Source organism: Sinocyclocheilus grahami, unplaced genomic scaffold (assembly GCF_001515645.1).
Source record: "Sinocyclocheilus grahami isolate Dianchi unplaced genomic scaffold, SAMN03320097.WGS_v1.1 scaffold42.1, whole genome shotgun sequence".
Lineage (NCBI taxonomy): Eukaryota > Metazoa > Chordata > Actinopteri > Cypriniformes > Cyprinidae > Sinocyclocheilus > Sinocyclocheilus grahami.
Window position 1 is genome coordinate 484,240 of NW_015505221.1, and position 16,635 is coordinate 500,874.

Sequence of the window (16,635 nt, forward strand, 5' to 3'; positions counted from 1 at the left end):
TTGTAAATATATAAAAAAAATAGAAGTTTCACTGCTTTTATTTTTTGATTTGTTTGTCTAACAACAAAAATTACAATTGGGATTGTTTTTTGTCAGAGCAGTAAAAGTTTTGTTAATTAAAGCTATTAAAAATTGTTTATAAACTGAAGCTAAAATAAAATATGAATACTAGATCAAAAAATTGAATAAAAAAACTTAAATGAGAAATGTTGCCTTGGCAACTCACTGAAATAAAATAAGTTGAAGTACTAAGAGTTCTAAAAAGATAATAAAATATAATTTTAAAATTAATATTAAAAAGATGTAAAAGATAGTAGTATATGTTCAAAATATGAATGCATAATATACTATACTAAAATAATACTGGTAGGATTTTTTATTTTTTTTTATTTTTTTTAAACACCTTTCCCGTCAGAGCTTCTGTAGTATAGGCATAAAAGTATTTTGTTAAGAATTCCATGTTTTTGGTTAAGAAGCTTTTGTGGAGAATAATGACATTGACATATGATAATGACATATATTCTCCCTTCAGGGTAACTGTGTGTATCAGTTGGTTGGAGTTTGCATCTCATATCCTGGACTGGTGCCCTTTGATGTGCTGGTGCAAAATGAGTTTCGGGGAAGCAGAGTGGTGACGTTCACTAAATTACTGGAGATCAAAGTGTACAATCTCACCATTGTTATCGATAGAGAATACAGCGGTTCTGTTACCGTAAGTTGCATGCTTTAAACCTTTGGCAAACAGTTTTATCTTTCCATATAGCTTGGTGATGTTACAGTAAGTCATTCAATGAGAAATTTAAGCAAAGTTGGCTTTCTTTTTCAGGTCAATGGTGAGCTGTTGAACCTTCCTCTCCATCTTTTTGAAGGTCAGATTTCTGTTTTCAGAAGTGGCTGGTCTGCTGTCGTTCAAACCTCTTTTGGTCTCAAAGTCACGTTTGATTGGAACAGCTTTGCAACCGTCACCGTCCCCAGCACCTACATGGGTGCCATCTGTGGCCTCTGTGGGAACTACAATGGAAAACCAGAAGATGATCTGACTGTCAGAGGAACAGTGTTGCCTGCTTCAGGACCGTTGGAGTTCGGTGCCAGCTGGAGTGTAGCCGAGATCCCAGACTGTGTCCATGGCTGCACAGAGAGTTGTCAGGATTGCGACCCGACCAGAAGGAGTGTCTATGAGACATCTGATTTCTGTGGGCTGCTGCGTGACCCAGAGGGGCCTTTCAAGGACTGTCAAACTGTGCTAGACCCTGCTTGTTTTTTTGAGGATTGTGTTTATGATGTCTGTTTATATAACGGAAGGAGAGATCTACTATGCCAGGCCATAACAGCATATGTAACTGCCTGTCAGGCAATGGGAAGGACCATCAGCCCCTGGAGAACTGCTGAATTCTGTGGTGAGAGAACCCCGGGGCAATTGTATCTAGAGATTTTTGAGAAACTGTATACATGGTAATATTGTGTTCATACACAAGAGTTTTTGTAGGTATACCGATAGACTTTCTAGCAAAGACACTGCAGTCCCAGTTCCATTCATGTCAACAAAGGCCTTGCAAAATGTAAAGCAGAGCACAAAAACAAAGATGCAAAGGATAGAAGGGTGTGTTAGTACATTCCGCATAAGGCTATTGAGTTCAAAATCAAACCTGACATGTAATCTAGCCTGGGTGTTTTCAAACTTTTTGATGCCACGGACTCCCAAATAAGAGGATCTCCTTGCAAGTCTCCTCTTTCCGAAAATATAAAGGCAGCTATATTTTTTTTCCTATATGAAGTCCCATTTATACTGGGAAAACGTGTACATTATTTAATTATTTTTTAATGTACATGGTTTTATTGTTAATATTTTCTTTTACACTTTTACATATTTGTTAGTTTTTTTAGACTACTTACTTAATTTTTGACAGTGAAAATATACTACTTTTAATTCATGTGCTACTTTGGACAGTGAGAGTATACAACTGTTTTGAGATTGTAAAGTGATTAGGTAATTTGTTTGAGATTTTATTTGATTTTATAGTTAATGAGATCATAATTCCTCAGTAGACTTGGGGGGGGGGGGGTCCCTGAATGTCAATTTGAAAAACCCTGATCCAGCCCATCAATAAGAACAAGAATTCACAGTCATAGTGGCATTTCTGCTAGTTACTATTTAACTAATTAAATTTGTGTATATTTCGAATCAGAGCTTAACCCATCACATGTCTTTGTTTTGTCAGGTGTTCAGTGTCCCGTCCACAGCCACTATGAGCTCTGTGGCTCTGGTTGTGAAGTCACCTGTCATAGTTTGGCTCCTCCCGCTGGCTGTCGTAGTGGCTGTATGGAGGGCTGTGTGTGTGACAAGGGCTACATCAGGAGTGGGGACCGCTGCGTCCCCTTCTCTCAGTGTGGGTGTCTTTATGGCAACCGCTACTACTTGCTTTACCAAAAGTTCTATCCTGGCAATAACTGTGAGGAGGTGTGCATGTGTTTACCAGATGGCCAGGTATGATGACAGTGAAAATATACTACTGTTCAGAGATTTGTTCAGGCATTTTTAGGGGCCAAGCACCTATTGTATCCATTCGTTTTCTTCTTATTATTATTCCTCCTCCTTCTTCTTCTTCCACTCTGAAAGTCTATGGCAGCCCATAGAACTGCTTGCAGGAAAGTTATGAAAATTAGCACACAGATAGAGGACAGTCTCAATTTTAACCATAGCAAATTTGGAGTCTCTCAAACTCTCTAGCGCCACCAATAGGCCAAATTTGCACTCATATTTCTGCTAATAACTTTTGAACCGTAACCAAAATTATTTTTTCCTCCGATTCCTTGGCTCATGCCAAGTTGAATGTATAAATTTCTACAGGTCAAGATTTTTTGCAATTTTGAATTATGCAAAAATAAATCTAATTAAAAAAAAAATAAATCCAGCACTGTGCCACCTACTGGTCAAAAGATATTAAAAAAGGGGCATTTCTGCTTATAACTTCTGACCAGTTTGGCCAAAAATTAAGATCAAGATTGGTCAAGATTGAACTTGTTAGATTCGGAGTGGCATAACAAATCAAATTATAACTAATTTTCCTATGTCAGCCTTTTTGGGCATCAGCCATTTTGAGTTTTGTAGTAAAATGCTGCTTCAACAAATGTCTTTAACAGGGGTCTCGACCCCTACTTCTAGTAAGCTGCCATACTACAGAGTTCAGCTTCAACCGTAATTAAACACACCTGAATCAGCAACTCAAGGTCTTCAGGGCTACTTAATTACAGACAAGTGTGTTGAGGCATGGTTGGAACGTAAGGGTGTGTTCACACGTGTAGACTTAAAGCGGTGTATGATATCAAAGCATCCATTAACCGAACGGTCTGCTCAGCGCCGCTTTAAGTCGAACACACACTAATGCCATCTGCTGGACTAAGCGCGCTCATTCTTGCGTGTGTATATGTAGTTTAATTTTCACCACCTGCAAACTCACAATGAGCTCATAAAAGGCACTTTACCTCATTGTTGCTCCACATTTGCCCTCTGCTCATTTTGTTTTGGTTACACCGTGTCCTCAAATCATGTCGCACAGTGTCGCATCTTGTCATTACTTCCTGTTTTTGGTTCGTTTAGAAGTATTTGGTCCGTGTTGCGTTCATATATCATTCGAACCGCACCAGAGTTCGTTTGGAAGCGGACCTAGGCCCATCATTTTAGCGGTCTCGGTCCGCTTGTTTGGTGCGCACCAGGGTTCGGATGGAGTTCACACTTACTCAAAATTAGGTTACAATACTATAAATTCAGACATGCTATTCTTTTGGCATACTGTTTTTTTGCGTACTATATAGTAGGGAAGTATTAAATTTTAGACGCAGCATATGAGTTCAGTCTTCTGCCCCGATTAAGGGTTTGGAAATAAGATTTATTGAACCTAAGTTGCAAATAATCTGAGCAACTTGGAGCAGAACATACAGTACATGGGTTTTCTTCAATAACTTTTTTATTCTATTAGTAGAAAAATAGTTACATTTTTATAATAAAATGACCAACTCATTTGTCTTGCTAAGGCTATTTTCATAGCTAGCATTTTTGTATATTCTAAATAGTAAATCAAATTATGTTTTTGTATTTTTTATACATTATTATAGTTAAACATATGCATAAGTTATACATTATTTTGATATGATAAATGATATTCAGACTTTATTTAAATCCTTGTTTTGATTAGCATAGGTTTAAAGTATAAAACAATACATTTTATTTTTTCCACCAGTCATTAATAAGATATTTGATGTGGCACTATTTTTGACAGTTTTTCTTTTAATTTCTTGTTAGTTGTTGAGCTATGTGACATGAGTTGAACTTGCTGTATTTGTATTTCAAATGTTACAAATCTTGCCCCATACAAAAACATTAATACAATGCTTTTCTTTCCGCAGGTGGTCTGTAATAGGTCATCGTGTGGCCCCTATGAGAGTTGCGAGTTGGTGGACGGCGTTCATAGATGCCAGCCAATCAGACAGGCCTTTTGTGAAGCTTCTGGAGACCCACACTATGTGTCCTTTGATGGGTTGCGCTTTGATTTCCAGGGAACCTGTACCTACATTCTCTCCCAATCCTGTGGCCTGGAACGGACCAACCTGACCCCTTTCTCCATTCAGGTGGAGAATGAGAGATGGTGGCCCAATAGATATCATAAAGTGTCTGTTACCCAGCAAGTAGCCTTAACAGTCTACGGCAGCACCATCATCGTAAGACAAAATGAGCCCCAGATCTTGGTAAGTGGAGGTTTGTCTGCTTTTGTTCTGCTCAATGAAGCTCCCATGATGTGATTTTGAGTCCCTTTAACCTGTTAAACTGATGTTGAAATACTCTAAATGTGGTAGGACTCTAATATGACACCCTTCCCACAGGTAAATGGGGTTTTGACTAACCTCCCATATAGTTCAAGAAGTTTAAATGGCTTCTTGGTCCAGGCCTATAAGGACGGTATTTACTACATCATCAAGACCGGCTTTGGTCTCTATGTGACCTATGACCTGTCTTACTACGTCACTGTTACCATTCCTGACAGCTACCGCAAGAAGACCTGTGGACTCTGCGGCAACTTTGACGGCATCCCTTCAAATGACTTCCGTCTCCCAGATGGCAATATTACACGGGACGTAAATGTATTCGGGAGAGCCTGGAAAGTCAATGTCCCTAGAGCCGTGTGTGAGGACGGATGTGAAGGCGACACATGTCTGGACTGTGATCCTCGACTGAAAGCCATCTTTGAGAAGCCTCCCTACTGCGGAGTTCTGGTTGATCCCAACGGGCCGTTTGCCGCCTGTCACGCTGTGCTGAACCCCTCAGCTTATCTCAACGACTGTGTCTTTGATACCTGTGCATCCGATGGCAGCATCGGGGTTATTTGCGATAGTGTGGCGAGATATGCTTTTAGTTGTCTTAGAGCCGGAGTCGTTACCCAAAGATGGAGGACAGACAATTTCTGCCGTAAGTTTGTTCTTGTAGAGAACTTTTTTATGATACCTGATCATAATTCCTGATCATAATTCCTTAATCAAATAGGACAGCAAAACAAAGGGATTATTATGTCTCATAACACAAAAACAAACTTTTTTTAAAACCAAAATATATTTTAAACTTATTGTAACTGTCATAAACAGAATAGCTGGAAGAAATGTACTACTGTTCAAAAGTTTGTGGTCAGCCAGATTAGTTTTTAAGAAATGAGTAATAGCAATGACGCATTGAATTGATCAAAAGTGACAGTAAAGTGTTCTCGTCCAATCATTTTAATTTTTGTCTTCACCATTGTGTTCCAGCATTGTCATGTCCAGCTCACAGTCACTATGAACCGTGCACAGACGTCTGCTCTGCTGCCTGCCCTGGTCTGACTACGATAATCCAGTGTCCTAAAACCTGCACAGAGGGCTGCGCTTGTGATGACGGTTATCTGTTTGATGGCCAGCAGTGCACTGAACACCAGCAGTGTGGGTGCTATCAGCAGGGACGCACGTATAAGGTGAAGCAATGGCTTTGTGATCATTGTGTCTAGCATTCTTTCTTTTCTTGTGCTGTTTGTGACCGAGTTTGTGTTTTCAGGCTGGGGAGGTGGTTTACCTGGACCAGTGTCTGCAGAAGTGTCGATGTGATCCAGTGAATAGACTTACATGTGAAAGAGCAAACTGTCCTAACGGCACACAGTGTTTCCTTAGAGCGGGAATGTGGGGCTGCTTTTACCCAGGTTAAGATGTACAAAGAAACTGGAATAATGCAACAAATTAAATAACATCTGTAATCTGTTCTTAAATGGTATTTTTTGTGTTTCTTCTCGCTGCTTCTGTCTACAGATCCATGTCAAGACCTCCATTGTCGAGAGAAAGAGTCATGCCGCTTTGAAGGTGGCAATGCTGTGTGTGTGCCCCAGTACAACAGCACATGCTGGGCGTGGGGTGATCCGCACTACCACACCTTTGATGGCCATGAGTATGACTTCCAAGGCACCTGTAAATACGTCTTGTCTAAGACCTGTGGGAATCTGAGTGGACTGGTGCCCTTCTCTGTAACCCAGAGCAATGAAAACCGTGGAAACCCCAATGTGTCTTATGTGCGAGAGGTGGAAATTACTGTATATGGAAGCACTTTTACCATGGTGAACCACCATACAGGACAGATCATGGTAATGAGTTACTGCACATGTTTTTACCAAAATTTTAAAGATACATACTCACTCAGGGTCATCTGAACTGTCACAGTATGATTTTCAATTTATTGTGTGCTATGAACAGATCAACTCAGCCTGATTATGTCTTTACAACAGTGCCTTTTTACATAAATAAACATGAAACGTCATGTATTAATTTCATGAATGCAGTCATAAAAGGAAATAAGCTTTTATTATAGTGTAATATTTTATTGATACTTTTATTTTAGATTTATGTATACTTTTATATAATTTAGATTTTATATAAACTAAATATTTCATATATTAGTTAATTAAAAACATCCAAAAATATTTTTGTGCAGATTTTAAAAGTTATTGGCCTATTTTAAAAGCAAGAATATTTCTGTTTCACTCCAATATTTTTCCCACAATAATAAGAGTATCTAATTAATCTGGGAGTCTGGGAGTCATTAATATGAAATTAGACCTTAAAATAAAGTGTCATCAATTTCTTTACATTAAATCTAAAACTATCATTCTGTTTTTCCTCTGTCAGGTGGATGGTTTGTGGTTTTATCTTCCTCTTGATCATCATGATGGCCGAGTGAGGGTGAGACAGAGTGCCAATGCTGCTCTGTTGGAGACCAACTTTGGTCTGCGTGTCTCTTACATCTGGGGCAGGAGGGTTCACCTGCATCTGCCCAGTAGTTACTATGGAGTTGTGTGTGGCCTGTGTGGAAATTTCAACGGTAATGGTGGAGATGAGTGGAGAGACCCTGCTGGAAACCTTCTGCCAAATCTGTACCAGTGGGCAAAGAGCTGGAGAGCAGAAGACAGTGTCACATCTGTGTGTCACGATGGCTGTGAGACCGACTGCCCTGTTTGCTCTCGTGACCTACATGCCCTGTTTGAAACAGACGCTTTCTGTGGTGTCCTGACATCTGCAGGCCAGAGTGTCTTTAGTGCATGTCATGCGAAAGTGAACCCACAGGCGTTCCAGCAAAACTGTGTGTATGATCTGTGCTTCAATAACGGAGACCGAAGACTTCTCTGTCAAGCTCTGGAGACTTATGTCGATCTGTGTCGTCAAGAGGGTGTCATTATTACAGATTGGAGAGGGAGATTCAATTGCTGTAAGTTTGCTGAACGCTCATAGTGCATATGTTTGTATGCTTAACTTTAACCATGAACCTCTTCTTGTTCTTCAACAGCTATGAGCTGCCCACCCAACAGTCATTATGAGGTTTGTGCGTCTCCATGTCCAGCGACGTGTCCTTACCCAAATCAGCAGCCAAATTGCACTGATACCTGTGTGGAAGCCTGTGTGTGTGACAGCAGATTTGTCCTCAGCGCTGGCACTTGTGTGCCCACCAATCAATGTGGCTGCTTCTATGAAGGCGCTTACTACCAACAAGGCCAAACTTTCTGGGCTGATGAGCAGTGTCATCGGCTTTGCGAGTGTGACCGTAACTTAAGTGCTGTGATGTGTCGTGAATCTTCCTGTGCTGTCGGTGAGAGCTGCTCGATTGTTAATGGAAGTCGCAGATGTCGGCCAGTGAGTCGCGCCGCCATATGCATAGGCTCAGTAGACCCACATTACCGCACATTCGACGGATTCCATTTTGACTTCCAGGGCACGTGTGTGTATCAGTTGGCAGCCCTGTGCATTCATAATGCGAGTCTTGTCCCGTTTAACGTGACAGTTAAGAATGATCATCGTTGGAGCAGCGCAGTGAGCTTCACTAACACTGTCAATGTGACTGTGAATGGATTCACCATCACATTGACCAGAGAACATCCGTATCAATTACTGGTGAGTGCAGTCACATAATATACACTAGCAGGGTTGAGAACCATTCAGAATCAGTTCTATTTGAAAAAAAGATATATCTATATAAAAAACTTAATGATGTTTGTTTCCAATCATTCACACACTGGCATAGAGTATTTTAACAGGGAATAGAATGAATCTGTTTTTTTTGTAACACTGTTAATTATTTTATTTGTTGCACTAATGAATATGCATTACAAAACAGACTAGTGTAGTTCAAATCCCCAAACAAATTACTCTGAGTTAGTTATTTTAGTGAATCAAATCCATCCTGAATGACCAGTATAGTCCGATTCCCAAAGAAATGACTGAGTTGGTTCCCAGGCCTACACACTATTTAAACTGTTTCAATTAAATGAGCACTTCTGTAATAGTAAACAAATGCGTTTTAATTTCTCTTTAGTTTGATGGCCAGCTAGCAGAACTTCCCTTTTGGATTCAAGATGTGCTTGTAGTTGTCCGGAGCGGTAAAATTGCTGTTGTGAAGACAAACTTTGGTCTCCAGGTGACCTTTGACTGGTCCAATGTGGTGAGCGTCACTTTGCCTAAGAATTACAGTGGTGCAGTCTGTGGACTCTGTGGAAACTTCAACGGTGTTGCTCAGGATGACCTTGCAATGCACAATGGTATGATGGCACCCAATGCCAGTAGTCTGGGACAGAGCTGGCAGGTTGCTGCAACACCTGGCTGTTCCTCCGCTGGTTGTGTTGGTGCTGGATGCTCAACCTGCACTGCGACCCAGAGGGAGAACGCCCAGCGCTACTGTGAGATCATCACAAACCGGACAGGGCCTTTCAGAGAATGTCATGCTCAGATTGATCCCAGATCTTACCTAGAGGATTGCATATTCGACACCTGCCACTTCCAAGGACATCAGGTTGTGTTGTGTGACGCAGTGGCAGCCTATGCATCTGCTTGTCAGAGTCAAAATGTCACGATTCACCCGTGGAGAAATGCTACATTCTGCCGTAAGTAACTAACTGATTTTTTTGTTTGTTTTTTTATGAATATGAAGCTGAATATGTGTGCATTATGAAAATAAAATGAACAGTGAAACTGTTTCAATAACTGAGCCCAAATCAGTGTTACTCTTGTGGACAAAATTACTGCCAAACATGTTAATTAACATTTATTTATGTTGTCGATTAACAAAAAATGTTATTTCAATAGCACAGGCTTTGGGTTTTTTGGTTTTTGTTAAATGTTAAATTAATAAAATCTTTGAATATTTGGTTTAATATTGCATTTATTTAACAAAAATTTTATTTTCTAAAATTACATGCTAATTTAGTCAAGGTATATTCATTATTTTACTCAACGTAAAGCGTTTTTTCAAAAGCAGTGCTGATTTATCATTACTTATGTACTATAACAGTATTTAGAAATACTTGAATAAGATTTGTCATTTTAGTATTTATGTGCGTTTGTCAGTTTTATTCATGTTTTACTGCTATGTACTGTAGCTTAAATTTGTTTTTATTTCAGTATTTATATTTGTGTTTTAGTAAGTAGTTTTTCTTTTTTTCAGTTTTTTTTTGTTTTATTTCTATTCATTTTTTTTTTTAAATACCGAAAGAAAACTATTTTTTAGTTAACATTTATGCATTTGGCAGACACTTATCCAAAGCGACTTCAAGGTACACATTTGATCAATTCATGTTTTTTCCTGGGAATCGAACCCATGATCTTGGCATTGCTAGGGCCATGCTCTAATGTTAACAATAACAACACCGTTCAAAAGACAAAAACTGAATGAAATAAAAATGAATACTGTCTCTGATCTATCACAGCTCCATCCTGCCCACCCAACAGCCACTACAACCCCTGTGCTCCAGGCTGTACCGAGACCTGCGTTAATCTCTCAGTGCACAACTGCAGCAGACCCTGTGCTGAGGCTTGCCAGTGTGATCGGGGTTACATCTTGAGCGGCCAAACCTGTGTGCCACAAGCAGAATGTGGCTGCTTCTATCGGGGACGCTATTATAACAAACACCAGATGTTTTACACCCATGAGCAATGCTTAGAGCGCTGCGTGTGTGGGCGAAATGGAACGGTTTCCTGCCAGAAATCAAGTTGTGCTCCAGGAGAAGCTTGCAGGGTGATGGATGGAGTATTGGGATGCCACCCTGTCAGTTATGGAAGATGTGTGGCGACTGGTGATCCTCACTATTTTTCTTTTGATGGCAGAATGTTTGACTTTCAAGGCACATGGGTTTATACACTCGCTAAGGTATGTGATCGGGCTGAAGGACGGCTGGTGAATTTTTCTGTGGACACACAGAATGAGCAGATTGGAAACAGAAGAGTTTCTGGCATCAAGAACTTGACTGTGACTGTTTACAACCTGACAATTAGCATCAGAAGAGGTGAACACTGGAGAGTCATCGTAAGTCTTCATCTAGTCTGGCCTCAAAGATTTTTTTTTAAATGTACAACAGTTTCAACAAAAATATTTAGCAGTTTAAAATGTTTTCAACATTGATAATATAAGAAATTTTTCTTAAATAATGTACAAAAAAGGAAAAAAAAATACATTTTAAAATATATTCAAATAGATTGTTTTTTTTAAATGGTAAAAACGTTTCAACATTGATAATATATAATAATATTAAAAAAAAATGTTTCTTGAGCAGCAAATAAGACTATTAGAAAAAAAGGAAAAAAATACTTTAAAAAATATATTCGAATAGAAAAATTATTGTAAACTAAAAAGTCAAAATTACATTATAATATTACAATATTACTGTTAACACTTTATTTTAAAGACCAATACTCACTATTAACTAGTTGCTTATTCGCATGCATATTACTATTATTATAACATTACATATTGGCTGTTTATTAGTATGCGCTTTATGAGTACTAATGCCTTATTCTGCATGACCATATTTTAGATCCCTTAATCTGACTCCAACCTAAACTTAACAACTACCTTACTAACTATTGATAAGAAGCAAATTAGGAGTTTGTTCAAGGAAAACTCTTAGTTAATAGTGAATATGCATTCCATATTCTAAAGTGTTACCGTTTTTGCTGTATTTTTGATCATTTAAATGAAATAAATGCAGCTTTGGTGAGCATAAAAGACTTCTTTCAAAAACATAAATACAGACATAAAAAAAACATAGTAAAAAAAATAATAATAATTACTGACCTCAAACTTTTGAATGGTAGTTGTTACATATTATAAAATAATGTGTATATGTAAAAATTAAGATAAAGTATTCAAAGATGATTAACATATAACCAATATGAAAGAATTGGAAAAAAGGAAAGTAAAAATAAAGTTAAGTGTAAAGAATGTTCTGTATGTTATGCTGGTTCCACTTTTTTTCCAATTTTAATGAAAGAAAAATTATGCTGAAATCATATTTGCTGTTGGTTCTCTTTCACAGGTGAACAATGAATTTGTCACCCTGCCTTCATCTTTTGGCCATCAAGTCACCATTAACCGGGTTGGTCAAAAAATCCAAGTGCAAACTGATTTTGGCTTGAGAGTTCTGTATGACGCCAGTTACCACGCAGAAGTCCATGTACCCTCAAACTATCAAGGCCACATGTGTGGACTGTGTGGAAACTACAATGGCAACCCAGCAGATGACTTCTTGTTGCCCAATGGCACACAAAGCACAAGTGTCAATGCATTCGGACAGGCGTGGGCATTGCCAGGAACTGGTGTTCAGAGCGGAGGTGCAAGTTCCCCGCAGCAGTGCGATCAGACCAAAGCTGAGAGTTACCGCAGAGGTGATGCCTGTGGCCTTATGGCAGCTGTCACTGGTCCGTTCAGTGCCTGTCATGATCAAGTGAATCCTGAGCAACATGTGATTAACTGTGTATTTGACATGTGTGTCATGGATGGAGACAGAGCGATGCTGTGTGAAAATCTTCAGGCTTATGCCATTATCTGCCAACAAGCCGGGATACAAATCATGCCATGGAGAAATAGTTCATTCTGTCGTAAGTTTGTAAATCTGTTCTTCTGTTTCTCATTGCTTTTAAGTTATGTATTATAATCGTTTTGCTTCATATATACACCGGTGGCCAAAAGTTTGGAATAATTTAGATTTTTAAATTATTCTTTTCTGTTGTGGTCACCAAGGCTACATTTATTTCAGCAAAAATGTAATATTGTGAAATATTATTACAATTTAAAATAACTTTTATATTTTAATATATTTTATATTATATTATATTTAATATATGTTCAGCATCATTACTCAGTGTCACATGATCCTTCAGAAATCCTACTAATATGCAGAATTGATGCTTAAGAAACTTGTATTATTATTCATGTTAAAAACTGTTTTTCGACTTAACATTTTTGTGGAAACCGTGATACATCTTTTTTTTTAGGATTCTTTGATTTAAGAGGAAGTTCATTAAACAGCATATATATGAAATAGAATTTATGTAACATTATAAATGTCTTTATTGACACTTTTGATTAATTGTATACATCCTTGCTGAATAAAAGTATGCATTTTTATCGTACTTGTTTCTTGAGCATCAAAACAGCATATTAGAATGATTTCTGAAGGATCATGTTACACTGAAGTAATGGCTGCTGAAAATTCAGCTTTACATCACAGAAGCAAATTACATTTAAAATACAAAAATATAAAATATTTACAATACATAAAATATAATAAAAATAGAAAAGTTATTTTAAAGTGTGATAATATTTTACTGCTTTTAGTGTTTTTTTATTTATTTATTTAAATAAATGCAGACTTGGTGAGCATGAGATTATCCAAAATATAAAAAAGACCCCAATCTTTTGAATGTTAGTGTATATACTGTAGCGAATTTATCTCACAACAAGAAATATGAATAATTAACCATAACTAGTTATAATTAACTATTCATATTTTAGATCCGCTGTAGATATTTAGCTGACCTCTCAGGGTCAACTGTCTTGTCAATTCTAAGAACGTTAATTTCCTGGTTAAGGGAAATAACTTTCTTACTGTACAATTCTACAAAAGCTTGTAGTGTGTCAGATTGGTCGAGACGCTACAATACTATATAACTTTTTTTAAATGATGACATGTTATTTTATATGTATTTTTTTTTTAAGTGGTGGACTGTCCAGCTAATAGTCACTATGCACAGTGCTCTAATAACTGTGCCAACACCTGTGCCAGCCTCAGTGTCTCCGTTAACAACTGCCCAGATATTTGCATGGAAGGCTGTCAGTGTGATGAAGGTTGGCTCTCAGATGGTGACGCGTGTGTTCCTGTGGGAGACTGTGGATGTGTCCATAATGGCAAATACCTAAAGGTGAGATTTAATGCTTCTCATACATCAAGTGATTGTTACTGTGTCTGATAAGAGCTTCTCATATACTTTTCAGAGCTGCTTATCCTCAGATTTTCCTAAAATTATGATTTCAGCCATTAGAAACTTCTACAGTTTGCATTGCAAGAGTGCAATCTTTTCTCTACTCTTTCCACTTAGGTTGGCGAAGTCTTAGTGACTGACACCTGCAACATGAAGTGTGTGTGTCGTGCCACTGGGCTGCTTGAGTGTGTGAACCAAACCTGTGCCAGAGGAGAGATCTGTGAAGTTCGGGATGGTCAACGAGATTGTTACACTGATCAAGGCCACTGTGTATTTGATGCCAATGACCAGTTGCAGTCCTTTGATGGTGTGATGGGGACGGTGGAGCGGCCGGGAGCCTTTCAAATGGCTTTCTTATGTGATCAAGAGTCTCCTGACTGGTTCCGTGTGGTGTTAGATGTACATGCATGTGCTAGGAATGATTCCGGTAATGTGACAATGGTCCACGTCTTCTTCCAGGACATGATCATTACGGTCAACAATCAGTGGCACAGCTGGGTCAGTGGAAAAAAATATTTTAAGATTCTATAGTATTTCTTCTCTACATCAACAGCAGTGTTAAAATATTTGATTTGACACAAAGAAACTGTTGAAAACATTTCTCTCATTCTCTCAACAGGTGAATGGAAAGAAGATCTCATATCCCTTTATGCCTAAAGAGGGGGTGTCAGTCTCATACACAAATGAGGCTGTGGTCATTGAGAAGGTGTCTACCATGAGACTGACTTACTCTGGCACTGGAGAGGTTGTGTTATCCATAAGCACAGTCCTGACAGACCGGGTTTGTGGTGCCTGTGGCAACTTTAATGGAGTTACTGCAGATGATATGACGACTTCTGATGGGAGAAACTCCACTATGATGTCTCTAGTTGCATCATCCTGGCACGCTGAAGACTTCTTTACATGGTAAGTACTTGATGTATTATTGTTGTTTGCTTATGACATCTGTGCTAGTTTAGACACCTTAAGCCATTACACAGGATATACTGTAACTAATGCCTTCATCATATGGACATTGCAAAATAAATCACATTGATCGCATTCCATTAAATGTTAACCTATTTTTTCGCATATGCTTTTATTACAGTGATGTGTAACAAAACTGAGAGGAAGATTTTGCTATTACAGGTGATTTTTATCTAATAGAGGAATTGTAAATTGTATTTAATTGCACATTGGGGCTTAGAATGACGCTTTGGTGTAAAATTAAAGATGTCTGCATACATACTCAGTATGTTTTTAGTCTGATCTTATTACTGCACTTTTATGATTTGTGATTAAGCACATTAAAATACACATCTGAAATCTACCTCCAAAATGTGTCATCTTTTTTTCCATCTTGATTATGACTATGTACACAAAGCCCCAGTAAATAACAGCAAATAGCAATTCCTTACTTGAGCATCCTGGTTTTCAAAACGCCATCCTACTTGCAACCTTTCAGCCTATTAAGTAGTCCTGCTGGATGAAAGTCACATAACTTATTTAATATTCATGAGCAAATGTTTGGTCAATTTCGGAGTTAACTCTTTTAAGCCATTTTAAGTTTGCCACCACTGCAAGAGTGAGTATCACGGCTTATGTTGCTTTGTGAGTGTAATGGAATTTCTGTGCACTCTGGATCACATGTATGTTATGATTTACTTTTTGTTGTATATCAGCATGGCTGTGATTCAGCCATAGGTCAGTAATTCTCAAAGTTTCCTGGGGACCCCCAACCACTGCACATTTTGTATGTCTCCCTCATAGGCCACACCCAGTTCAAGTCTTGCAGACTACTAAATCAGGGAGACATACAAATTATGCAGTGGTTGGGGGTCCCCAGGACAGCTTTAAGAACCACTGCCTTATTACCACATCATGCTGACATACAGCTATATCGCACAGCTACGAGTGTGATATTGCGTTTATACAACAGTTTGATGGTACAAGTGTGAATAAAAAATAGACGACAACGGAGTGTCTTTAAAACCCTATTTTGTGTGGAACAACGTCCTTCGGCCACTGTTTCAAATCTCAAGTTTGACAGTTTAACAGCTGAGCCCAAGACTCCACTACTAATTCGAAAATGTCACTGTAGGACTAGTAACTAAGGAATGTTGAGCTGCTTCATTAAAGGCTTATTGTATTACTGTATTAAAAGCTCACTGTATTATGTAAAGTATTATGAGCGAGAGATGGACTGAGCGAGTGTGGTTACCTGCATCTGATACAGCATTCATTTTTTAGCTCAACCTCACATTTATAAAGCGTTACTTTGAATGTCCGCTGAGGAAAGCGATATCTTTGGCGTTGCATCTGTTAAGGGTGATTTCTGATGACAGTGCTGCTCACTGCATTTGTTTGCTACATCTTACAAGGTGTTGTTGAAAGTAGGGATGGGCGGATCGATCCTTAAGTATCAATACTTTCGATACTGATGTTGTATCGAAAGGATCGATCCTCACATAAAAATATCGATTCTAAAGTGCATTTTTAACCATTAATTTGATTTATTTATCAAGAAATTCGGTGCATAAAAAAGCTTCTAAGTATATTAGCGAATAATTGTGTTGGATAGAACCACGTTCTCCTGTTCATCGGAACACACACAAATGATTGGTTCTGTCTTTCAGCAATCACAGACATCTGTTGCTGCAGACGCATGGTATGGCTCACAGTGCTTGTTCAAATAGGGCTGCGTTTCCCAAAAGCATCAGAAGCATAAGTAGATTTTATGAAACCATTGCCACATTATTACATTAGCCTACATAACATTGTTACTATATATAAAATTAATTCTGAAAAATGCATCACGGTTTCCACACAAATATGAAGCAGCAATAAAAA

The 16,635-nt window shown here is 38.3% G+C and overlaps 1 protein-coding gene across 1 annotated transcript in view; it reads left to right on the forward strand.

The window, feature by feature from the left end:
- The window catches only part of LOC107582218 (IgGFc-binding protein-like), a 26,252-nt gene extending 11,143 nt beyond the window's left edge, over positions 1-15,109 (forward strand). The window contains exons 6-22 of the mRNA XM_016267966.1: positions 533-712; positions 827-1,397; positions 2,220-2,485; positions 4,405-4,743; positions 4,879-5,461; positions 5,794-5,993; positions 6,074-6,215; positions 6,322-6,650; positions 7,192-7,768; positions 7,847-8,448; positions 8,870-9,434; positions 10,257-10,852; positions 11,862-12,423; positions 13,544-13,746; positions 13,924-14,304; positions 14,426-14,712; positions 14,894-15,109. Of these exons, the coding sequence (XP_016123452.1) occupies positions 533-712; positions 827-1,397; positions 2,220-2,485; positions 4,405-4,743; positions 4,879-5,461; positions 5,794-5,993; positions 6,074-6,215; positions 6,322-6,650; positions 7,192-7,768; positions 7,847-8,448; positions 8,870-9,434; positions 10,257-10,852; positions 11,862-12,423; positions 13,544-13,746; positions 13,924-14,304; positions 14,426-14,712; positions 14,894-14,903 (6,393 nt within the window). The 3' untranslated portion in view covers positions 14,904-15,109. The remainder of the gene's footprint in view (positions 1-532; positions 713-826; positions 1,398-2,219; positions 2,486-4,404; positions 4,744-4,878; positions 5,462-5,793; positions 5,994-6,073; positions 6,216-6,321; positions 6,651-7,191; positions 7,769-7,846; positions 8,449-8,869; positions 9,435-10,256; positions 10,853-11,861; positions 12,424-13,543; positions 13,747-13,923; positions 14,305-14,425; positions 14,713-14,893) is intronic.
- The last annotated feature ends 1,526 nt before the right edge of the window (positions 15,110-16,635 follow it).